Source organism: Pongo pygmaeus, chromosome 9, assembly GCF_028885625.2.
Source record: "Pongo pygmaeus isolate AG05252 chromosome 9, NHGRI_mPonPyg2-v2.0_pri, whole genome shotgun sequence".
In the NCBI taxonomy this organism is placed as follows: Eukaryota; Metazoa; Chordata; class Mammalia; order Primates; family Hominidae; genus Pongo; species Pongo pygmaeus.
The window spans coordinates 74,897,188-74,922,380 of NC_072382.2; the positions used below are offsets into that span (position 1 = coordinate 74,897,188).

At 50.1% G+C, this 25,193-nt stretch overlaps 1 protein-coding gene across 6 annotated transcripts; it reads left to right on the forward strand.

The window, feature by feature from the left end:
• Nucleotides 1–3,301: 3,301 nt before the first annotated feature.
• On the forward strand, nt 3,302–23,608 carry DNAJB13 (DnaJ heat shock protein family (Hsp40) member B13). 6 transcript variants are annotated; one of them, XM_054440923.2, is made up of 9 exons: nt 3,338–3,463; nt 10,745–10,811; nt 11,485–11,588; nt 12,662–12,823; nt 18,195–18,352; nt 19,432–19,545; nt 21,626–21,739; nt 22,527–22,603; nt 23,265–23,596. In XM_054440923.2, exons 1-9 carry the CDS (start codon nt 3,445–3,447, stop codon nt 23,416–23,418), a joined length of 969 nt encoding a protein of 322 aa, XP_054296898.1. In that variant the 5' UTR covers nt 3,338–3,444; the 3' UTR covers nt 23,419–23,596. The 6 variants fall into 6 exon arrangements, with proteins under 6 accessions (XP_054296899.1, XP_054296902.1, XP_054296903.1 ...); XM_054440924.1 differs by lacking the exon at nt 10,745–10,811 and having other exon boundaries at nt 3,302–3,463; nt 23,265–23,608; XM_054440925.1 differs by lacking the exon at nt 21,626–21,739 and having other exon boundaries at nt 3,308–3,463; nt 23,265–23,584.
• Nucleotides 23,609–25,193: the final 1,585 nt, after the last annotated feature.

Below are 25,193 nucleotides of genomic sequence, written 5' to 3' on the forward strand. Positions count from 1 at the left end.
TATACAAAAAAATAAATTCTAGGTGGGTTAAATATTTAAATGTGAAATGGACTTTTGGAAGATCGTATAGGTGAAGATCTTTATGCCCTCACATAAGGAAATATTTCTTAAACTAGACAAACACAAAAAGTACAACCAGAAAGGAAAAGATTGATAATTTGACTTAAAAAAAGGTGAACAAAGCTTCAAGTTGAAGAAAGGATACGTATTTCGTATTATCAACAAAGAATTTGTTTTAAAAAAACATAAAAAGCCACTAGTCAGCTTTTTTTTTTTTTTTTTTGAGACGGAGTTTCGTTCTTGTTGCCCAGGCTGGAGTGCAGTGGCACAATCTCTGCTCACTGCAACCTCTGCCTCCCAGGTTCAAGCGATTCTTCTGCCTCAGCCTCCCAAGTAGCTGGGATTACAGGCATGCGCCACTATGTCCAGCTAATTTTGTACTTTTAGTAGAGATGGGGTTTCTCCATGTTGGTCAGGCTGGTCTTGTACTCCTGACCTCAGGTGATCCATCCGCCTCGGCCTCCCCAAGTGCTGGGATTACAGGTGTGAGCCACTATGCCCGGCCTGTCAGTTTGTAAAAGGGATAGTCAAATAGAAAAAAGTGGGCAAAAACATAAATAGGTGTTTCACAATGAGGAAAAACAAATGGCCAATAAGTATGAAAAGATACTCAACCAAGAAATGCAAATTAAAATCCACAATGAGATGCCACTTTATGCCTACTATATTGGCAAACGTTTTAAAACTTGACATCAAGAGTTGGTGAGGGCCAGGAGTGTTGGCTCATGCCCATAATCCCAGCACTTTGGGAAGCTGAGATGGAAGGATCACTTGAGCCCACGAGTTTAAGACCTCATCTCTACAAAAAATTTAGAAATTAGCCTGATGTGGTGGTGTGTGCCTGGGTTTCCAGCTACTTGGGAGGCTGAGGCAGGAGGATTGCTTAAGCCCAGGAGGTTGAGGCTGCAGGAGGTTGAGCCATGATCGCACCACTGCACTCCAGCCTGGGCAACAGAGGGAGACCCTGTCTTAAAAAAAAAAAAAGAGTTGGTGAGGATATGGAGCAACAGAAACTGATACACTGCTATTGCCAGTGTAAATTAGAAAACCACACCAAAAAACTTTGGCATTGCCTTGCAAAGTGGGCACATATACCCAAAAGTTCATCAACAGAGAGTACTATACAGCCTGTGACAATAAGTCACACACACACAAATACCTACCTTTTGTATACGTACCATTTGTATAAACGATACCATTTATATAAAGTTCAAAAATATGAAAAGGTAAATATGTTGCTGTGGATATTTGCAGTGGGGCACTAGAGCTGGCTTGTACTGGCTTGGGAAAACTGGCAAATGCCACAAACCAGCACACCACTGGGTACAGGCATATGGAGTAAAGCTCTAAAGAAAAGCAAGAGAATTACAAACAGGTAGGGAGGGGCACATCGGGGCAATATTCCTTCAAGAAGGAATGTTCTAATGCTGCGCTTTTTCTTCCTAAGAAGAGAAAACAAATAGAAGTTAGCTGGGTTGAGGCGAGGGTCTGTGGTGGGTTGGGCGGGAGGTTCTGAGCAGAGGTGGCAGCAGAGGTGAATGAGGAGAGGGGATGGCTGGTCTGGGCAGTGGCAAGCACTGCAGTCCATTCTGACAAGCAGTGGGTGCATGTAGGACAGTGGTGAGAGCTCAAGGTAGAAAGAGAGGCAGCAGATCACAGAGGGCCTGTGTGCCATGGTAAGCGTTTGGAGTTCACTAGAAGTAATGAGGAGTGTGGAGACAAGGCAGGCAGGCCCGTGAGGAAGTTGTTGTGGTCTTGCTGAAAGATGAAGCCAGAGCTGGGCCCTGATTATGAGGAGGAAGAGCAGAGAACCTAGGCCTGAGAGGTTGTTTAGAAAGCAGAATGGACTGAGCTTGGTAACCAATTGGATTTGGGATGTGCATGGAAAACAGGGCTCTGCTGTACTCAGAGAGGTGGAGCATAACTCCCTCACTGTAAGGGTGGGCCGCACAGTGACTGCCTTCCAAAGAGTGCAATACAGCAAGGGGGAAAGGAGGGCCAGGCGCGGTGGCTCTCGCCTGTAATCCCAACACTTTGGGAGGCTGAGGTGGGTGGATCACTTGAGGTCAGGAGTTTGAGACCAGCCTGGCCAACATGGCGAAACCCTGTCTCCACTAAAAATACAAGAATTAGCCGGGCATGGTGGCGCATGCTTGTAATCTCAGCTACTCGGGAGGCTGAGGCAGGAGAATCGCTGGAACCCGGGAGGCAGAGGTTGCAGTGAGCTGAAATTGTGCCACTGCACTCCAGCCTGGGCAACGGAGTGAGACTCCATCTCAAAAAACAGAAACAAACAAAAACAAAAACACCAAACAAATTCCAGTTGCGGGACATTCTACAAAACACCTGACCATTATTACTTAAACTGTAAAGGTCATCAAAAACACGGGAAGTCTGAGAAACTGTCAGTCAGGAGGCACCAGAGGAGATGTGACAGTTAAGTGTAACATGGCATCCTGGATGGGGTCTGGAACAGAAATAAGATATTAGGTTAAAACAACTAGTAAATCTGAATAAAATGTGGATTTTAGTTAATAATAATGTATCAATATTGGTCATTATTTATGACAAATGTACCATACTAATGTAAGATGTTAGTAATAGGGGAATGTGAATGCAGTGGCTCACGGCTGTAATCCCAGCACTTTGGGAGGCCAAGGCGAGCCCAAGAGTTCAAGACCAGCCTGGGCGACGTGGTGAAACCCCGTCTCTATGAAACATACAAAAATTAGCCAGGCATGGTAGTGCACGCCTGGGTCTCAGCTACTTGGAAGGCTGAGGTGGAAGAATCCCTTGAGCCTGGGAGGTCGAGGCTACAGTGAGGTGTGATCCTGCCACTGCCCTCCAGCCTGGGTGACAGAGTGGAGACCCTGTCTCAAAAACATAAAAATAATAATAATAATAATAAAATAGGGGAATGTGGATGTGAGGTATTTGGGAACTCTCCGTACTGTCTTCTCAACTTATCTAAAACTCTGTAACTGTTCTAAAATAAATGTATTTTTAAAAAATTAGCCAAATGCATTTCTTCTAAAACCTTTTTATTAAAACTAATTACTGCTCTCTTTAAAAACAAAAACAAAATAAAACAGAGCCCTGTGAGTCTCCAATTTCCGAGTTGAGTGACCTTTCACAGGGTCACAGAATCAGCCCCAGCTCTCCCAGTCCTTTCACTGACTCCTCTCTGTGGCAGAGCTGAGGAGATTTGTTTAGGGAAGTGGAACTACAACTCCCAGAGTGCACCTGTGCGGTTGTCAGGAGTAACCAAGGAAGCCAACTAACAGCCTTGCTAGAGTCTGAGGACTATCCAGGGCCTGACTGCCAGCTAGCCAGCCATGGGCCAGGATTATTACTCTGTGCTCGGGATCACTCACAATTCAGAGGATGCCCAGATCAAGCAGGCGTAAGTTGGGGTGGGAGCCAGGCCTTAGGGGTGTGCTGGGGCAGGCCCTGCCCTCTTCTCTTCCAAAACGAGCTTTCCTGCACAGCTTAGGGCAGACAAGGTAAACCTTGTTCCTCCTTTCACTTCTTGCATACCTGTATCTTTGGTCTGGGTCAGGGCCCAGGTTGGAAATTTGAACTCTTTAGTTCCTCAATCTGCTCCCAACCCATCTCCCTTTATGCTCCATTCCCTATCTCCTCTCCTGAGTGCCTTGCTTTTCCCAGCAATGAAATGGGGACAAAGGAGCCATTTGAACTTTATCTTGAATATTATGGAGAACCAGAGGCTTGTGAACAAGGGAGTGGCCAGGTCAGATGGATGTTATAAATTCAATTCTAACCATGATGGAGGTTTTCAGCATTGACTAAACTACATTCCTGAATACTTCCATCAGGTCTTAAAGATGTTCTGGCTCATTCCTAAGAAAGCCTACGACAGGAGTCAGTACATTTGTCTGAAAACATGTTTTTGTTTTTTGTTTTGAGACGGAGTTTTGGTCTTGTTGCCCAGGCTGGAGTGCAATGGCGTGATCTCGGCTCACCGCAACCTCCGCCTCCTGGGTTCAAGCGATTCTTTTGCTTCAGCCTCCCAAGTAGCTGGGATTACAGGCAAACACCACCATGCCCAGCTAATTTTGTATTTTTAGTAGAGACGGGGTTTCTCCTTTTTGGTCAGGCTGGTCTCAAACTCCTGACCTCTGGTGATCCACCCACCTCAGCCTTCCCAAGTGCTGGGATTATAGGTGTGAGTCACCGCACCCGGCCAAAAACATGCTTTTTTAAACAAATATTTATTGAGCGTCTACCACAAGGGTTGAGAGGGTACTTCATTCCTGCTGCAGTGGTAGCATCTGGAGATAAATGTCTGAATCCGACAGTGGCACTCCCTTACCTCATGCAGCTAGATTTTGTTGCTGAATAGATGTTGAATAAGTCACCACAACTGTGATGAGTGTTACAAAAGAGGAAGTACGGGGGGCTGTGGAAGTTATCTTGGAAGGAGAGAGACCCTTTAGGAGGCTGTTCGTGGTAACTAAGGCAAAAAGTGAGGCTGGAGAAAGGGGAGGGAATGGATTTGGCAATTAAGTGGATCACTGGAGGGTAAAGAAAAGAGGAGTCCAGGATAACTCAATCAATTAAGTTAGGCAGTGACAATAGGTGCATGTTTTGAGTGTGTAGGTGCTGTTCTGAGAACTTTCCATCACTGTTTAATCCTCACAACAGCCCTGAGAATTAAGTGCCATTATTATCCAACGGCCACGTACTAGTAAATGGTGGAGCCAGTGTTCAGACATCAGGCCTCCAAGAGTTACCAGTCATGGGCCTATTCCTGGGCCAGGTCCTGTAGGGGATCAGTGGCGTAAGTGGAGAGTCTGCAGTGTTGTTGGAGAAAAAAGACACAAACTCATGAAAGGATTTGAGAACAACTCAGGACAGTGTATGGTGTCACCCACTCTTTGAAGCATCTCACTGACCAGAAGGACCCATCCAGGGAAAGGTAATCAGGAGGAAGGGCAGTGGGAGTGCAGAAAGATAAGCACAGCTTAAGCACTGAAAAGGGCTGGATCAGAATCCAGATTCACTTACCTGCTAGCTGTGTGACCTAGGCAAATTACTTAACTTCTTTGAGCCGAAGTTTTCCCATGTCTAAAAATCATCATCATAATAAAGGTTGCTGTGAGATTGAAATAGGATTAGATGAGATAATGCATGTGTCCAGCAATCATTTGCATGTGAAACCATGTCATATAAAGAGTGATTAAGGCCTGGCATGGTGGCTCATGCCTGTAATCTGAGCACTTTAGGAGGCCAGAGCAGGAGGATCCCTTGAGCCCAGGAGTTTGAGAGGACAGCCTGGGCATCATAGGGAGACCCTGTGTCTACAGAAAATTTAAAAATTAGCTGGTCATGGTGGCACACACCCATAGTCCCAGCTACTTGGGAGGCTGAGGTGGGAGGATCGCTTGAGCCCGGAAGGTAGAGGCTGCATTGAGCTATGATTGCACCACTGCACTCCAGTCTGGGCAACAGAGCAAGACCTGTCTCAAAAAAATAAAAATGGCTGGGCCGGGCGCCGTGGCTCACGCCTGTAATCCCAGCACTTTGGGAGGCTGAGGTGGGCAGATCACGAGGTCAGGAGATCGAGACTGTAGCAGGACAAGCCGCAGAAAAAACCTCTCAGACACCGAGTTGTAGAAGGAAGGGCTTTATTCAGCTGGGAGCATCGGCAAGCTACTGCCTTAAAATCCGAGCTCCCCGAGTGTACAATTTCTGTCCCTTTTAAGGGCTCACAACACTAAAGAAAGGGTCGTGATTGATTTGAGCAAGCAAGAGGTATGTGACGGGTTTCATGCACTGGTAGTCAGAGAGAAACAGAACAGGGCAGGGAGTTTCACAATGTTCTTTTATACAATGTCTAGAATCTATGAATAACATTGGTTTCTAAGTTATGAGTTGATTTTTTACTGGGTTTAGGCCAGGCAGGCCCAAGGCCTGGTTTCAGGCCTGGCACTGGGCTGCCTGTCTTTGGTTTTACTTCCTTGTTGTTTTTTTTTAAAACAGGTACTGAGTATAAAACAATATAAAACAATATGAGACGGTCTCTCTCTTCCCTCAAGACCATCCTGGCTAACACGGTGAAACCCTGTCTCTACTAAAAAATACAAAAATTTAGCTGGGCGTGCTGGTGGGCACCTGTAGTCCCAGCTACTCGGGAGGCTGAGGCAGGAGAATGGCGTGAACCCGGGAGGTGGAGCTTACAGTGAGCAAGATCACGCCACTGCACTCCAGCCTGGGCGACAGAGCGAGACTCCATCTCAATAATAATAATAATAATAATAAAAATGGCTGGACGCAGTGGCTCACACCTGTAATCCTAGCACTTTGGGAGGCTGAGGCAGGTGGATCACTTGAGGTCAGGAGTTTGAGACCCGCCTGGCCAACTTGGTGAAACCACTTCTTTATGAAAAATACAAAACATTAGCTGGGTGTAGTGGCGCATGCCTGTAATCCCAGCTACTCGGGAGGCTGAGACAGGAGAATTGCTTGAACCCAGGAGGCAGAGGTTGCAGTGAGCTGAGATCGTGCCATTGCACTCCAGCCTGGGTGACAGAGTAAGACTTCGTCTCAAAAAAATAAATAAATTAAAAAAAATAGGCCGGGCGCGGTGGCTCACGCCTGTAATCCCAGCACTTTGGGAGGCTGAGGTGGGCGGATCATGAGTTCAGGAGATCAAGACCATCCTGGACAACACGGTGATACCCCGTCTCTACTAAAAATACAAAAAAATAGCCGGGCGTGGTAGCAGGCGCCTGTAGTCCCAGCTACTTGGGAGGGTGAGGCAGGAGAATGGCGTGAACCTGGGAGGCGGAGTTTGCAGTGAGCCGAGATCACGCCACTGCACTCCAGCCTGGGCGACAGAGCGAGACTCCGTCTCAAAAAAAAAAAAAAAAAAGTTAGGCCGGGCACGGTGGCTCATGCCTGTAATCCCAGCACTTTGGGAGGACGAGGCAGGAGGATCTCCTGAGGTCAGAAGTTTGAGACCAGCCTGGTCAACACGGTAAAACCCTGTCTCTACTAAAAAAAATTAGCCGGGCATGGTAGCAGGCTCCTGTAATCCCAGCTATGTGGGAGGCTGAGGCAGGAGAATCGCTTGAACCTGGGAGGTGGAGGTTGCAGTGAACCAAGATTGAGCCATTGTACTCCAGCCTGGGCAACAAGAGCAAAACTCCATTTCAAAAATAAGTAACTAAATAAATAAAAATAAATAGAGTGATTAAAAGAACTGTGTATGTTTCAAAAAGCAGTCCTTAACCCTTCTCCCCTGCAATAACTCTAAGTCACATGTATGACATGCTTGCTCATGGGATCACCTAGATATTCATCAAAAAAAAAGAGCTAAACTTATATAAGGAAGAAAAGCACCATGATGGTTTATGATTGCCCAGGATTCATAATTGCAGTGTTCAAGCTGTGATTTCACCCCTTTTTCTCCCACTCAGGAAAGCAGGTGAATGAGAGTGATGTTACGGCAGGGATAATTTTGAAACCACTCAAATTTATATGAAAAACTAAACCTTTCTCAAACCTTGTTACTTTTTTTTTTTTTTTTTGAAACGGAGTCTCTCTCTGTCACCCAGGCTGGAGTGCAGTGGCACGATCTCTGCTCACTGCAACCTCCGCCTTCTAGGTTCAAGTGATTCTTCTGCCTCAGCCCCCCGAGTAGCTGGGACTACAGGTGTGTGCCACCGTGCCCGGCTAATTTTTGTATTTTTAGTAGAGACGGGGTTTCACCATGTTGGCCAGCCTGGTCTCGAACTCCTGATCTCAAGTGATCTGCCTGCCTCGGCCTCCCAAAGTGCTGGGATTACAGGAGACTGAGATGGGCGGATCACTTGAGGCCAGGAGTTTGAGACCAGCATGGCCAACACGGCAAAAACCCGTCTCTACTAAAAATACAAAAATTAGCCAGGTGTGGTGGTGGGCGCCTGTAGTTCCAGCTACTTGAACCTGGGAGGTGGACATTGCAGTGAGCCCAGATCACGCCACTGCACTCCAGCCTAGGTGACAGAGTGAGACTCTATCTCTAAATAAATAAAAATAACTGACTGTGACCTTTATAATTGAGAAAGGCTGGTTTGGAAGACTATGACAATTGTCTTCAAGTCTCTGAAGGTAGATATTCTCTCTGTAAGGTCCGCAGGGCACAGCCAGGGCCCTTATGGATGGAGGGACAGTTGCAGGACAGCAGATCCAGCTTCCTATCGCAGTAAGAGGAGGCATTGCCTAAAAGTCAGAGCCACGCCACAGTGAGATGGGCTGCCCTGCAGGATGCTGAGCGTGTATCATTTATTTACTCACTCCTGCTCAGTGCCCAGCACTGGGGCTAGAACTGGATGCAGCAACTCCAGGACCTCCCAGTCTATTAGACAGACGAGTCAATAGACACCTGGAACACAGCACTGCTGAGGACGAGGATCAAAGGTGCTGGGGACTTGGGAAGGGGAGTCTAACCTAGAAAGGAGGCTAGCAGTAAGGGAAGGTGCCCTGGAGGATTTGGCACCTGAGCCGAAAGTTGAAGGATGAATTAAAAATTGCCCAGAGAAGCTGGGAGGAGCTGCAGAGGGGTGAGTCATGCAGGAGAGGTCAAGGGAGCCGCAAGGGAGAACAGTGAGTGAGGCCAGAGGGAGAAGCAGGGGCTTGGATCTTAGAGTGAGACATCTGAGTTTTATGCTGGAGACAATGGGGAAACCAGTGAAGGGTTATGCCAAGAGAGGGACCTGGTCAGAAAGTATTTCAGAAGGCCGGGCGTGGTGGCTCACGCCTGTAACCCTAGCACTTTGGGAGGCTGTGGTGGGCGGATCACCTGAGGTCAGTAGTTCAAGACCAGCCCGGCCAACGTGGTGAAACTCTGCCTCTACTAAAAATACAAAAATTAGCCAGGCGTGGTGGCTTATGCCGGTAATCCCAGCTACTTGGGAGGCTGAGGCAGGAGAATCGCTTGAACCTAGGAGGCGGAGGTTGTAGTGAGTCAAGATCGCGCCATTGCACTCCAGCCTGGGCGACGAGCGAGACTCCGTCTCAAAAAAAAAAATTTTTTTTTAAAAGAAAGTATTTTAGAAGCATCAGCATTAACAAGAGCAGAGAGAGTGAGAGCGACAGCGAGAGATACCGCAATTGGCAGCACACAGTGCAGTGGAGAAGGGGCCACTGGGTGCAGGAAGACATGGTTCTACAATACTTTTAGGGATAAAGAGACAGGAACAGGTTTCTTATTTATTTTGAGACACAGTCATGCTGTCACCCAGGCTGGAGTGCAGTGGCACAATCTCAGCTCACTGCAGCCTTGACTTCCTGGGCTCAAGCAATCCTCCCACATCAGCCTCCCTAGTAGCTGGGACTACAGGTGTATGCCACCATGCCCGGCTAATTTTTGCATTTTTTTTGTAGAGTCATAGTTTTGCCATGTTGCCCAGGCTAGTCTTGAACTCCTGAGCTTAAGTGATCCTCCCACCTCGGCCTCCCAAAGTGTTGGGATTACAGGCATGAGCCACTGCACCTGGCCCAGAACATTATTTAGAAGTAAAACCCCATGTGACTTGGTGACTGATGGGATAGGGGTAGAGGGGACAAAGGAGAACTTGGAGTCAAAGTGCTCACATTTCTGGTTGCAGTGCCTGGGGAAAAATTACGCAATGAAAATGTATGTGTCGGCAGGGTGAGGTGGCTCACACCTGTAATCTCAGCACTTTGGGAGGCCACGGTGGGCAGATCACCTGAGGAGGTCAGGAGTTCGAGACCAGCCTGGCCAACATAGTGAAACCCTGTTTCTAATAAAAATACAAAAAATTAGCCGGGTGTGGTGGCGGGTGCCTGTAATCTCAGCTACTTGGGAGGTTGAGGCAGGAGAATAGCTTGAACCCGGGAGGCGGAGGTTGCAGTGAGCCGAGATGGCGCCATTGCACTCCAGCTTGGGCAACAAGAGAGAAACTCCATCTCAAAAAAAAAAAAAAAGTATATGTCTGGGCTCAGTGAATTTATGACACCTTGGAGAGGAGATGGCAAGTAGGCAGTTGGAGGTAGTCTTTGGCTCAGGGAAGTGGTCTGGTTCGCGATGGAGATTTAGCTGTGAGAGACAGAAGCCTGCCTCTGGAATGAGAAGAGAAGCTGTGGAACTCTAGGGATGGTGGCGAGGCGGGTGTGGGCACTGGAAAAGCGGGCGGAGGCAAGGTGGGGGGTTACGCTTGGGCTGAATGACAGGCGTCTGTGCTGGATGCTTCCCGTGCAGCCCTCCAGACTCACTCCCCACCCTTCCTGCCCTGCTCAGCTCCGGGAGGCTTCCTTGCCCTCAGCCTTCCACATGGAGCATCAGGCGGGAGATGGGGAGGCAGAAGGGCAGGGCTGCGGCTTTATTCCCCAGTTCTCCTCCTATGGGGTTTCTTCAGTCAGCTGTGTCGCTTGACAGAAGGTCACAGCTCCGCTGAGGGCCCTGTCCACACACTCCAACAGACCCCTCAGGGTTCCTGGCCTGGGAAAACTGCACTCCGCTGTCTCTGGCAGTCTCCCTCCGCTCCTCCTGCACCTGGGCGAATGGTCCTTTTATTAAACTCTCCACAAACGACCCAATCCGCGCCATCGCTCCCCCACCCCGGGTCACTGCCGATACATATTCTCAGACGCTGCGATGTCGGCCCTTCAGAAACAGGCCAGCTGGTACGACTTGTATCAACCCTCCCTCCTCCAGGTGCCGCAGACTCGCCCTTTAACCACCCGTTGAAGTCAAATGAGCCGTCTTCAGCAGAGATTTTCAGGCAAATAGCAGAGGACTGGGCAGGAACAGAAGGGAAAAAATGAGCAGAGAGTGGGTGGGGGCGGCACAGGAACCCGACGGGCACTGAGCGCCTCAGCCATGACCGCTGCACACCCAATTGTAGTTCATCCTCCCAAGACGCCTGTGTGTCTGCTCCGGTCCTCTAAGAAGCAAACAGGATTAGTTGCGCAGGAAATGTACCTGGAGAAACCGTGAAGTATGAAGGGAAGGGAGCAGGAGCGCGCACAGTGCAGCCTGACACCTGCGAGTGGAGACAGGGAGGGGAAGAGGGAGGGAGAGTGCAGCGAGGTCCCGGGAGCAGCTCAGCCAGCCTCTGGGGAGCCCTCACGCAAAGCTTGCCCTTTGGAGGAGTCCTGTGTCTTGCAGGAATGGGCCAGCCCTGGTATCCCCACCACACGTAAGCATTGAGGGCAGCTCAGGGGCAGTAGCTTCAGCTCAGATGCCTAGGGGGGCAGCTGCTGGAACTGTCAGCTGTGCTCCCCGCACCAGCTACTCTTCAAGAGCTGAGCAGTGCACCTCCGCAGCCACCACAGCCCGTGAAGCCACCCGGGTTTATAGCTAGGCAGGAGTGGACAGAGTGCCGGCTCTGAACTCTGGTCTGCCCTCAGAAACAGGCCAGCTGATATGACTTGTATTAATTCTCCCTACTCCAGGTACCGCAGACTCGCCCTTAAGCACCACCCGTTGAAGTCAAATGAGCCGTCTTCAGCAGAGATTTTCAGGCAAATAGCAGAGGCCTACGATGTGCTGAGTGACCGTGAGTAGCTGTGGGGCTGAGCACCCCGCGTGATTAGGATCATTTCTTAAGTCTCCAGACTGTTGGGTTTTCTGAGGGGGCCCAATAGCAAGGAAGCATCCTTCTTCCCTGCCTAGAATCTAGACACACAGAGAAGACAGAAAATGGACCTGCCTTTCTCAGTAGAAGCAAGCTGAGGTGGAGGACATGGGGTGTGGAGCCCAGGATTACAATGACTCGCTCACCCTGGCAGGCAGTGTGGGAGCTGGGGCACATTCCCCACACATCCCTATGCCCTGGGGGGACGGGACCTTCCCCAGGAGGAACAGAATAAGGGTCTTGCAGCTACAGGAAAGAAAGCTGAAGCTGGGCAGCCATGCCCACCTGTCCCTCCCAGAGGTCCTTCCCAGTGGCTGAGTGTCCATTTCCCCAGCGCCAGCAAGAGCAGGAAGAGGCAGAGAAAGGCCAGGAGTAATTAGGAAATCTGTCTCCTACGGAAACCAGCAGAGTGAAGAAAGTGTGATCCCTGCCCCAGCACCCAGGGCCGTCCTGCGGGGCTTTCCCTGGGGGCTTGTCCTGGAGACTAATCCTGGTTCCTGCAGAAGTACAGCTAGAAGATCACTAAGGTTTCTACAGCCCCGAGTTTTCAGGACTTCAGGGTCCTTAGACTCTAGGATTTCAAAGTTCTAAAATTTGGAGTCTCTAGAATTCTTAGCTTCTAAAATGTCAAGGTTCTACGATTCCGTTTACCCCAGATAAGACAGTGGCCATGATGACTGAGTTAGGCCAAATCCCAGGGCCATGGCCTGAGCCTCAGTCTCTCAGTTATTCCCCTAATCTCTCACCCTGCCCCCAGCAAACTCAAGGCTTTCCCATCTCTCTTCTGGGCTACAGGAGCCATACCTAGGTCCTCCCAGAATGAAATGGAACCCCTGACTCCTAGGGTCTCATTCCAAAGACTGCCAGACAGCAGGCACTTTGGGATCAGGCTGCTTCTGCCCCTTCCCTTTCTCCATATCCGCCTGCTTCCCAGCCCCTCCACCTATCTCAGCCCCCAAAGTTGGACACCTCCTTAAGGTGATGCCCATCCACAGCCATGAAGAGAGGCATCTACGACAAGTTTGGAGAAGAGGGCCTGAAGGGTGGGATTCCTTTGGAGTTTGGATCCCAGACCCCGTGGACAACTGGTTACGTCTTCCATGGCAAACCTGAAAAGGTGTTCCATGAGTTCTTTGGTGGAAACAACCCCTTCAGTGGTAAGAGGTCTTCCTCCCCCACCTTGCCTTACGGAGAAAGGACACAGCTATAAGTGATGCTTTTCATTGAGTAGTTTTGTTTTTATTCTTACTTTATTATTTTATTTTATTTACTTACTTTTTTTGGAGATGGAGACTCACTCTGTTGCCCAGGCTGGAGTGCAGTGGCGCGATCTTGGCTCACTGCAACCTCTGTCTCCCGGGTTCAAATGATTCTCCTGCCTCAGCCTCCCGAGTAGCTGGGACTACAGGCGCACGCTGCCACACCCGGTTAATTTTTTAATATTTTTAGTAGAGATGAGGTTTCACCATGTTGCCCAGGCTGGTTTCGAACTCCTGAGCTCAGGCAATCTGCCCGCCTTGGCCTCCCAAAATGCTAGGATTACAGGCATGAGCCACCGTGCCCAGCCTATTTTTACTTTAATAAATATATATAACACATTGCAAAAGAAAAAGTAAAACAGAATTCATTGAAAAAGAAATACATTCCAGCCCTCCATTTTCTTTTTCTTTCTTTTTATTTTTTTTTAGATGGAGTCCTGTTCTGTCACCCAGGCTGGAGTACAGTTGCATGATCTCAGCTCACTGCAACCTCCGCCTCCCGGGTTCAAGCAGTTCTCCCTGCCTCAGCCTCCTGAGTAGCTGGGATTACAGGCACCCACCACCACACCCAGCTAATAATTTTATATTTTTTAGTAGAGATGTGGTTTCACCATGTCTGCCAGGCTGGTCTTGAACTCCTGACCTCAGCTGATCTGCCCACCTCTGCCTCCCAAAGTGCTGGGATTACAGGTGTGAGCCACCACGCCTGGCTAATTTTTGTATTTTTCATAGAGTAGAGACAGGGTTTCGCCATGTTGGCCAGGCTGGTCTTGAACTCCTGACCTCAGGTGATCTGCCCACCTCGGCCTCCCAAAGTGCTGGGATTACAGGCATGAGCCACCTTGTCTGGCCCAGCCCTCCATTTTCTTCCTCAGAAGCAGCTACTAGGGAAGCAGCTACTAGTAAACAGTTTATGTATCCTTCCAGAAACTTTCCATGCATGTATGAGCTGTATTTATTTTTATGTAAGCCTTTTATTTTGTTAAGGAAATAAGGCCACATTTTACACACTGATTTTTTTTCACTTAATATATCTTGGAGATTATCTTATATGTTATACTATATATAGATCTACTTTACTTATATGCAAATCTATATACTATGTACAGATCTGCATAAGATTTCATTGTACAGATGTCTATTAGGGATCCATTGCAGAAGCAAATACTGTTTTAGCCATGTGAAGCAGAAAGAGGTTTAAAACAGGGAATTAAGTGCTTTAAAAAATCACTGAGGCCAGGTGTGGTGGCTCACTCCTATAATCCCAGCACTTTGGGAGGCTGAGGTGGCTGGATCGCTTGAGTGTAGGAGTTTGGTGCCAACCTGGGCAACATAGCCAAACCCCATCTCTACAAAAAATGTGCCAGGAATGGTGGTGTGTGTCTGTAGTTCCAGCTACTCAGGAGGCTGAGGTGGGAGAATCGCCTGAGCCCAGGAGGCTGAGGCTGCAGTGAGCCAAGACTGGGCCACTGCACTCCAGCCTGGGTGACAGATTGAGACCTTGTCTCAAAAAAATAAAATAAATAAATAAATAAATAATCATTGAAAGGCCTGGGTGAGAAGGCTGTAAGCTGGCCCTGTAGGAAATCTTCCAAGAACACCACCTCTAAACTAGCCCACAAGGAGAGCTGCTGTCTCTGCCACAGTCACAAAGAAGGAATCAGGAAATGTCACCGTTGCATTCCAGAGCACACCATAAATGTAGCTGCAACTGCTGCCTCACTTGCCTCTGACAGGCATGAAACTCGTGGGTGGACACACAAAGGCTGCTGCAGAAAAACCTAGTATTTCCACAACAGTGCTCACCAGCTCCAGACAGAGCCATGGAGAGACGCCTGCCGCCTTCTTCCTGCCTCCCAAGTAGCTCAGGAACTACCTGATGAACAGAATTCAAAGCCAGAACCTTAGCTGCAAGAGAGTCTGGGGGATGTTCCTTTTGGCTCTACAGATTCTCTAGCAGGGAAGGTGTGCAAGAAGGAGGACAGAGCGGATGCCAAGTGCCAGCATGGCTACCATGGGTGTTTTATAATTTATTATTATTAGAGTCTTGCTCTGTTGCCCAGGCTGGAGTGCAGTGGCACAATCTTGGCTCACTGCAACCTCTGCCTCGTGGGTTCAAGCGATTCTCCTGCCTCAGCCACCCGAGTAGCTGGGATTACAGGTGGGCACCAGAATGCCTGGCTAATTTTTGTATTTTTAGTAGCGATGGGGTTTCCACTCAACACTGGCCAGACTGATTTTGAACTTCTGACCTCAGGTGATCTGCCTGCATCATCCTCCCAAAGTGCTGGGATTACAGGCATGAGCCACCATGCCAGGTCTAATTTATTATTTTTTATTACTGTCTTATTGATGGGTAGTTTCTTTCCAGTCTTTTGCTAACATTGTATTTGTGGGAAGATATCTCTTGTCTCTTTTGCAGTTAAAACAGTTCTTGTGCTATTTATAGCTTCCCTAATATGCTTGTCTCCCTACCAGACTGGGAGCTCCTCCAGGTCTGATTGATCTCAGATTAGCCAAACCCCAGCCTAGCATCTGACAAGAGTGAGTGTGGATGGGTGGATGCATGAAATGAAGGAAGGACAGATAGATGAATGGATGAGTTGGTATATGAATGAATAGATGAGCACATGGTGGGTGGGTGGGTAGGCAGATGGATGGCTGGGTAGGCGGATGGATGGGTGGGTTGGCAGGCGGATGGATGGGTGGGTTGGCAGGCGGATGGATGGGTGGGTTGGCGGACGGATGGCTGGGTAAACGGATGGATGGCTGGGTGGGCGGAAGGATGGCTGGGTGGGCGGAAGGATGGCTGGGTGGGCGGATGGATGGCTGGGTGGGCAGAAGGATGGCTGGGTGGGCGGAAGGATGGCTGGGTGGGCGGATGGATGGCTGGGTGGGCGGAAGGATGGCTGGGTAGCTGGATGGGTGCATGATCCCAGGTCTCAGACAAACTGACCAAGAGTTGATTTCTGAGGCTCAGACTCATCTTGCAAAGGCAATGAAAAGACCTTCACACCTGACTTCCTGGCTCCAGTTATGCCCACATAAGGCCTAGATTTTCACTGCCTGTTTTCTCCTACACCCCTTGCCCCTTCTCCCTGACTATACTTCAGCCTTTCTGAACTTCAAATTTCTTTCCTTCTCTTTTCTGTGCCAATACGTGGGTTATAGCCCCTCTGCCTCAGAGACTGCTTCCACTGTATGCCACCCTCACATGTCTGCCAGAGGAAGCTGAGTTTATAAGCTCCACGTGAGACTGAAAACAGCAAGGGGCTTCAAGTAGCGGGCCTGTTTCCAATCCATGCACTGCCATTTGTGAACTGTGTGATCCTGGGAAAATTTCACCCCTCTGAAACCCCAGCTTCCTAACCATTACATAGCCAAAATAATCATTAAGGCTCAAGGGCTTTTACCAGACGAGATAACGTTTATGAAAAGGGGCTTTGCAGTCGGCCGGGCATGGTAGCTCACACCTGTAATCCCAGCACTTCGGGAGGCCAAGGCCGGCGGATCACCTGAGGTCTGGAGTTCGAGACCAGCCTGACCACCATGGAGAAAACCCATCTCGACTTCAAAAAAAAAAAAAAAAAAAAAAAAAGCCAGGCGCAGTGGTGCATGCCTATAATCCCAGCTACTTAGGAGGCTGAGGTAGGAGAATCGCTTGAACCGAGGAGGTGGAGGTTGCAGTGAGCCGAGATTGCGCCTTTGCGCTCCAGCCTGGGCAACAAGAGCGAGACTCCATCTCAAAAAAAAGAAAAAGAAAAAAGAAAAAGAAAAGGAAAGGGGCTTTGCAGTCCAAAAATGCCATACGGTGGACCTTGTCTCTCTACCTGTCTCAGTTCAAAGGAGCCAAGCAAGTCTACAGGGTCTCACTTATTGGGAAAGGTCAGGCTCAGGGTCTGGGCTTCCTTAGGCAGTGCCCAGAAGCTATACTGCCTTAGTGCTCCACCCCAAGGGTTCCTGAGTCCCATCTCCCTGCAGTGTTGAGGGGCTGGGCTTCCTGTGGACTGGCTATTGGGGTGTTTACTGCCTGGTACACTGTAGGTCTGGGTGAACAAGTGAATTCAGCAATGCAACAGGAGGACCAGATGATTCGCAGGCCTCTTGATTGCCCATCACATCTTAGAGGAACATAGTGTAGTCACCTCACCATCCCTGCCTAAGGCCATTTCACCATTCTAGCCTGTGAAGTTCATTCCATGGCATTAACCATGAGAGGCAGAATATGGAAACTCTTAACCATAGCACCCCTCGAGTTTACAGCTTATGAAGGGCTTCCACATCTAGCGATGCAGTGTGGCACAGTGGTTAAGGACACAGGTTCCGTAGTCATATTGTCCTGTGGTTCAGATCCCAACTCTACTGCTTACTAGCTATGGGACTTAAGCATTTTGTTTGGCCTCCCTGGACCAATGAAATAATAATGTAAGGTTCCAAAAATAGCACCTGACGCATAGTAAGCTCTTGGCAAGTTTTAGCTCTTCATCTTAATGGTGGAAGGCAGGTCAGGCATTATTACCCCAACCCACAGACCAAGACACTGAAGCCCACGGATCACACAGCACATCAGGGGCAGAGCCAGGATGGGGCTGTCTTTGCACTGGGAGGAAGGATGGGGGCAGCAGGAGGGGTTATGGGTGCAGAGCTGGGCAGGGGCGAAAGAAATTGAGGAAAGAGGAGTTTGGGGGATGCTGGTGGCCTCTCAAATTGTTAGGGACCAACCCTTTCCCTTCCCCATCTCAGCTGACAGCTTTATAGAAACTTGAGTCTGGGGTCTTTAGCAGTCTTGGGCTGGGCTGGACAGCGAAGGGGAATGGAGTCTGGGGAAGAGTAGGGAGGACTGGCAGGCTCTGACCTTCCTGCCGAGAACTACCAGCAGTCTCTTCTGGCACTCCCGAGCGCGGCCACCAGAGGGAGCGCCTCCCTTTCCTGAGACAGCCAGAGTTACAGGGTCGAGTTGTGAATAAGAGAGACGGGGAAGCGGTGGGGGGGCGGGGGGGAATGTCCCAAGTGGAGGTGAAGCAGTGGGAAGTGGCAAAGGATGATAATCACTGCATCTGCAGTTGAAGACAGCTCCTTGGCTTGGCCAGTCTGAGAGGTGGTTATAGAATGCTGGGTATTACACAGGACACTGAAGAGGTTGGGGAGCATATCTGGATATGGAGGCGGAGTGTGTGTGTATGTGTGTGTGTGTGTGCGTGCGCGTGTATACATGCATGTCTGGGTCTCTGGATACAATTTCTCTTACTCCTCTCCCTACCTCCTGCAGAGTTTTTTGATGCAGAAGGAAGTGAGGTGGATTTGAATTTTGGGGGGCTCCAGGGCCGAGGGGTCAAGAAGCAGGACCCCCCAGTCGAACGGGATCTCTACCTGTCCCTGGAGGACTTATTCTTTGGCTGCACCAAAAAAATTAAGATCTCCAGAAGGGTGAGTACTCAGCTTGCTCCTCCTGGGAGCCACCTATCTCCTGCAGCCTAGCAGCTGCCTCCTCCCTTACCCGGGCGGGAGGACTCAGGGATGGTCTCTGATGGAATTATGGAACCTTAGATTCAGAGACCTAGGATTTTAGAATTCTGGAATCTGAAATTCAGAAGGGACAACTGAGGACATTAGCCAGGTTCTTTCCTAGTGCAGGAGTGCCCTCTGCAGCCTTCCCAACTGGGACAGGCTCTTTCCCGTCCTTTCTTTCAGTTCAGCCCCATCCCCGTAGGAACTGGAAAGGCTCTGAATGGGAGGACTCTCCTCTGAATTCTTCCCTCTGGGCTTTACCAGACCATATTCCCAGGATTTCATCAGGGTGCATGCCTTGTGCATAAGAAAGAACAGTGGGCCTGGAGGGTGGGCTGGGAGACAGTCCCCAACTAAGGGTTGAGGAAGACCCTCAGTGCCTCGTGTCTAGTCCTGGCTTGGCCCTGTCCCATGGCCCAGCCCTGTGCCAGGCATAAGAGCAAGCCCTGTCCACCTTTGCCCAGCAGAGGAGATGCCAGTGCGGCCATGCTTTCCACAGATGGCACTCATCTAGACATGCGACTGGGGAGTGGAAGGATCCCCAGTGGGGAATGCACTGGGGGAGGCTTAGATATGTTGACTTTCATTTCTCTCTTTGGGATTAAGAGACTTGCTGGAGGCTCAGGGCCGGGCCTCTGGGATTTGGAGAGAGGAATGGAGTACATTTTCACCGTGTATCTGTTAGTGGCCAGGGCTGGAGCTGTGTGTTTGATCAACTAATGGTGACTGCTTGGCATCTCAGCCCCCAGCCCCAGTCTTGTGGCATCCTCTGCCATCCTGGAATCATAAGTTCTTGGTTGTCATGGCACAAGATGGGAGTGGGAGTGGCTCAGGGCAGGCTCTCCCCATTGCTAGAGGATTGAGCCCAAGTACAAATCCCATAGAGCATCTTTCACATGTGCAAAGGTCGCCTGAGTGTTCATGAAAATCTGAGCAAATCTCGACTGTACTCATGGAAGTCCTAAGCAGACCTCCCCACACCTGATATGTTGCTGCAGGTGCTGAATGAGGATGGGTACTCCTCCACCATCAGGGACAAGATCCTGACCATTGATGTGAAGCCCGGTTGGAGGCAGGGCACACGCATCACCTTTGAGAAGGAAGGGGACCAGGTGAGGGGGGAAGAAGCTGACTCAGGTCAGTCACTGAGCTGAGGTGGTGGAAAGACTGAGGAGGAAAGGAAGGGAAAGGAGGCAATACTTTTTCCTGCCCCTGTGAGCCTTGGTCTGTAGAGAGCCGAGTCTGCAGAGTGGGTGAGATGGGATCCCTAATGTTCCTTCCAAGGAACAGAGCCTTAGCCTTACAATGCTTCTGTGAACAGGCAGCCCAGGGACTGTCCCCATTTTACAGAGTGGGAAATGGGGGCCCAGAGAAGAATGGGACTTGCCCAGGGCAAGAACATGAGAGCTGAAAGGAGATCCCAGTCTGAACTCCAGTGTTTTCCTGATTTTCTTCAGTGCTTCTCAGAATAAAGCCCAACTACAGTAGCTACTCAGAAACCATTTAATCATAATAATTGTATTTACTTATTTATTTATTTAATTTTATTTTGAGATGGAGTCTCACTTTGTCACCCAGGCTGGAGTGAGGTGGCACGATCTCAGCTCATTGCAGCCTCCACCTCCTGGATTCAAGCGATATCCTGCCCCAGCCTCCCGAGTAGCTGAGACTACAGGCACGCACCACCACGCACAGCTAATTTTCTTTTTTTTTTTTTTGAGACAGTCTCGCTTTGTTACCCAGGCTGGAAGGCAGTGTGATCTCGGCTCACTGCAAACTCCGCCTCCTGGGTTCAAGTTATTCTGCTGCCTCAGCTTCCCCAGTAGCTGGGATTACAGGCATGCACCACCATACCCGGCTGATTTTTGTATTTTTAGTAGACGGGGTTTCACCATGTTGGCCAGGCTGGTCTTGAACTCCTGACCTTAGGTTATCCACCTGTCTCAGCCTCCCAAAGTGCTGGGATTACAGGCGTGAGCCACTGCACCCGGACACCCAACTAATTTTTGTATTTTTGTAGAGATAGGGTTTCTCCGTGTTGGCCAGACCGGCCTCGAAATCCTGACCTCAGGTGATAGACCTGCCTCGGCCTCCCAAAGTGCCTGGGATTACAGGTGTGAGCCACCGTGCCTGGCCTATTAATAATAATTTTAAATTAAATATTATTTAAATAAAAACATAAATTTATTGTCCAAGGCGTGCTGAGTCCTTAAGTCCTGAGAAGAGGCATTCAGAGCCAGGAAAGACATATTCCTTTGCCTGCACTTTTTGCCCCCTTTCTCACCTATGAAACATCTACCTCCAGTCTGGCCTGGTGGCTCACACTTATAGCCCCAGCACTTTGGGAGGCCAAGGCAGGAGAATCACTTGAGCTCAGAAGTTTGAGACCAGCCTGGGCAACATAGCGAGACCTTGTCTCTACTAAAAACAAAAAAAGTTAGCTGGGCATGGTAGTGTGTGCCTGTGGTCCCAGATACTCAGGAGACTGAGGCAGGAGGATCTTTTGAGCCGAGGAGGTCAAGGCTGCAGTGAAGTATGATCATGCCACTGCACTTCAGCCTGGGCAACAGAGCGAGACCCTGTCTAAAACAAAACAAAACAAAACAAACAAAAAACAAATAAAACATCTACTTCAAAGAAACATGCTTCAAAACCCAGCTCCAGTGTTCCCCGCTCTGGGCAGCCTCCTCTGAGCCCCAGCCTCTGGGCTTCCCTTTATCATGTCTTGAGCATGCTGAGGATTCACCGTCAGTGTTAGGGGCCAGTCTGATTCCTCTGTCCCCAGCGCCCAGAAGAGACCTCAGCAGAGTTTTGGTGACTTAATGAAGTTTGGGACAGGGGTGTCATGCCTGGAGTTGCTAGCAAGACAGAGACATACGGGCAGTTGCCTGACGCCCCAGCTCAGTGTTCCACCTGCCTTCTGTCTGAGGAAGCCTCTGCGCCCCTCCAGCTGAGTGTGTCTATTTTGGGCATGCTCAGTACAGAAGTAATTCTGGGGGGATTCATTTGGGTAAGCTTCTCAGGCTTCTAATCCATCTGGGCTATGGGAGCCAAACTGAAAAGGCCCTTCCAGAAAACCTGCTCTCATCTCCCCATTGTACAGATGAAGACATGGAGACAAGTAGAGGCAGGAACTTGGCCAAGGTCACATGGCCAACTAGTCCTTGTCACCCTTTGGCGTCCCCTGCCCAGGGCCCCAACATCATCCCAGCAGACATCATTTTCATTGTAAAGGAGAAGCTACACCCTCGCTTCCGTAGGGAGAATGACAACCTCTTCTTCGTGAACCCCATCCCTCTGGGCAAGGTGAGTGGGCAAAGCGCAGGAGCAGTGCGAAGGAGATCAGAGTGAGCCCCGCCTGTCCTGGCCTAGGCTTGGTCTCCCCTCCCACAACCACCTGCCATCAGTCACTAAGCCCTGTGGATTCCACCCGCCAAATCACCATCCACTTGGTCCCCTCTGCTCATCTGCACCACCTGGATCTGTACACCAGATCTGCGCAGCAGGCCCTCCTCCCCACTTCTAATCTCCTCCAGGCTCTTCTCCTTAGGGATCCTGCCACACACTCGTCAGACCCTGCCACACTCCTGTCTGAACATTTTTGTGCCACTGGAGGCCCTCTGCGATCTGCTCCCTGCTTACCCCTTCCCCTGCACTCCAGCCCCTTCGCCGCATAGCACCCTGCCTGTGTGGTGCATTGTCACACCTCCGTTCTCATTTCTGCTGGGCCCTCTCCATGGAATGCTGTCTATTCACCTGACCCTATAGGGTCCTCATCAATAGCTACCACCACTGCTACCACTTCCTGCCCCACTCCTGAATGGTTTAGGGGCCTCTCCTTGGCTCCCACAAACGCTTTTATTCTATCTCCATCATTACATTTATACAACATCCATCTCACCTGCCAGATCCATCCACCTTTCCTGCCAGGGCAGAAAATTGCCTGGGTCATTCACCTATTAGTTCTTGAACAGCCTCGTCTCCCTTGTGCCCCAATCACAGTCTGGCACTGGACAGGTTCCTAAGGCGCCTTCTAAATAGGAGGGCCATGGTGACCCTCCTCAGCTCCACCTTCGTCCCTGACCTTCCCTAGGCTCTCACCTGCTGCACTGTGGAGGTGAGGACCCTAGATGACCGTCTGCTCAACATCCCCATCAATGACATCGTCCAGTAAGTCCATCTGCCTTGGGCCCCAGTAGCCAAGAGAAGGGCTAGTCTGCGATTTAGGTGGTAGTGTGACAGGTCTGCCCAGTAGAGTTGTACAGGCTGCCCCCAGCAGAAGGGTTCCCTGCTGAGGGGATAGAGAGGACCAAAACTGAACCCACACTCTGGCCAAGCTGTGGGCTGCAATCACCTGGCAAAAGGAACACCTTTTTCTAATCCACACAAAGGCACTGCAGAGGCTAGAGGCCCCCATTGTTGGGCAACTCCGTAGCCTCCATCCCCCCCAAACTTCTCATTAGAGTTCTGAGTTGCATCCCCTAAGTCCTTTTCCAAGAAAGGCCCTCTGCCCGTGCGGAGGTTTGCCTGGCAGCCCAGCACCCCCGCCCTCACCCCAGGGTTTGCTCACTTTTACTTCCCGTTTCCTGTATCTTAAAGTTTCTGGAATCCTCCATCAGAGACTCAGTGTAAACAGGTTTTCAGGGAGTGAGCTGTTTGGAACAAGCCAATCTCCTCTCCTTTCCCAACCAGTGGCTAAGAACCACTCCAGGTGAAGGCTGCAGTGACTGTCCCCTTCCTGGGGTTATGTGAGTAGGGGTTATGTGACAGGGACCTGCTGAGGTGCTGCTCTGGGATGCCCTCTAAGCTCCTTTCTTTATTCCTATTTCAGCCCCAAATACTTCAAGAAGGTGCCAGGTGAGGGGATGCCATTGCCGGAGGACCCCACTAAGAAAGGGGATCTCTTCATCTTCTTCGACATCCAGTTCCCCACCCGCCTCACACCCCAGAAGAAGCAGATGCTGCGCCAGGCATTGCTGACATGACTGTGGTGGGCTGGAGCAGGGGTGAGAGGAGGCTAGCTGGGCCTCACCCCACCCCTACCCACCATAGCCTCAGGGTGTGCAGGGGAGCCTGCTGCACAGATATGATACCAGGGTGGGAGGGTGCAGGGCTTAAACTGACATAATAAAGATCTATTTCCTGTCCTCCAGCTACACCCACAAGAGTACATTGGAGAGGAGCTTCATATTAGCCCTTCTTGTGGGGCACAGGGAAGAAAGAGGCCCAAGGAGCTGAGTGCCTGAATCCCTGTCCTGGCTTTGTGGGAAAGGGCAGGTAAGGGTTCAGATCCTCTGTGCTTCCACTTTGATAGAGTGTGGCAGGGCTGTGTGGCCTCTGAAGGTCTCTAGCTCTCCTCTGGCTTTTCATGACAGAAGAGACAATCTCTGGAGCATGATATGGTCATGTTAGAGACAGGACAACTAAAGCACAAAAGAAAACATTCGTTGCAGGTCACCCTGGCCTCAGTGGCAAAGCTGTCATCAGAACCTTGAAGGTGGCAGGGTGCGGTGGCTCACGCCTGGACTTTGGGAGGCCGAGGTGGGCGGATCACTTGAGGTCAGGAGTTCGAGACCAGCATGGCCAACATAGTGAAACCTCATCTCTACTAAATACAAAAATTAGCCAGGTGTGATGGTGGGCACCTGTAATCCCAGCTACTCCAAAGGTTGAGGCAGGAGAATTGCTTGAACCTGGGAGGCAGAGTTGCAGTGAGCTGAGATTGTGCCACTGCACTCCAGCCTGGGCGAAAGTGAAATTCCGTCTCAAAAAAAAAACTAAAAAGGCCGGGTGTGGTGGTTCATGCTTATAATCCCAGCACTTTGATAGGCCGAGCCAGGTGGATCACCTGAGGTCAGGAGTTCAAGACTAGCCTGGCCAACATGGTGAAAACCTGTCTCTACTAAAAATACAAAAATCAGCTGGGCGTGGTGGTGAGGGCCTGTAATCCCAGATACTCGGGAGGCTGAGGCAGGGGAATCACTTGAATCCAGGAGGTGGAGGTTGCAGTGAGCTGAGATTGCGCCACTGTACTCCAGCCTGGGTGACAGAGCAAGACTCTGTCTCAAACAAAACAAAACAAAAAACCCCCCAAAAACCTTGAAGTTCACTTCCCACAGACTCGCCCTGAGTAGAGAAGCAGCATAGAGAACACATATGCACTGGAAACAGCTTTGGTTCCACCTCTCTGGCCTCAATCCCCTGGTCTGTGATAGGGTCTGGGCAGGGTGATCTGGGAGGCAGGAAACCTGAGTTCTGAGCCCAGCCCTGCCACTTTCTCCTGGGACCAGTTACCACACCTGTCTTGTCAGTAAAGCAGAGCTCATAACCCCCATCACAGGCATGTTGTGAGGACTGACATCATTGATGTGAAAGTGCTTGGTGAACTCACTGCTTAGATTCAGGAAGGGGTAACAGCACTGCTGCCCCCAAGGCCTGGAGTTCCAGCGCCCAGGTCCAACTGGACCTGCGTAGACCACACTTGCCTCCTCAAAGTCAACAAGTGTGTTATGCTCCCCTTCCATGCCAGGGAGGTTCCCTTCTAGAGTCTGAGCTTGGGTGAGGATAGATCCAGGCTTACGGGGAGTAGGTAGCCGATTCCATGGAATGCCTTCAGAGGTGCCAGAAAAGGCCTCATGTTCTCCAGATTGCTTGGGACTCCACCATTCAAATCACGTCAGCTTAAGGTTTTTTTTTAAATGGGGGTTCAGTAGCACTTTTGTCATTAAAAAAATCACCATGGGCTGGGCGTGGTGGCTCA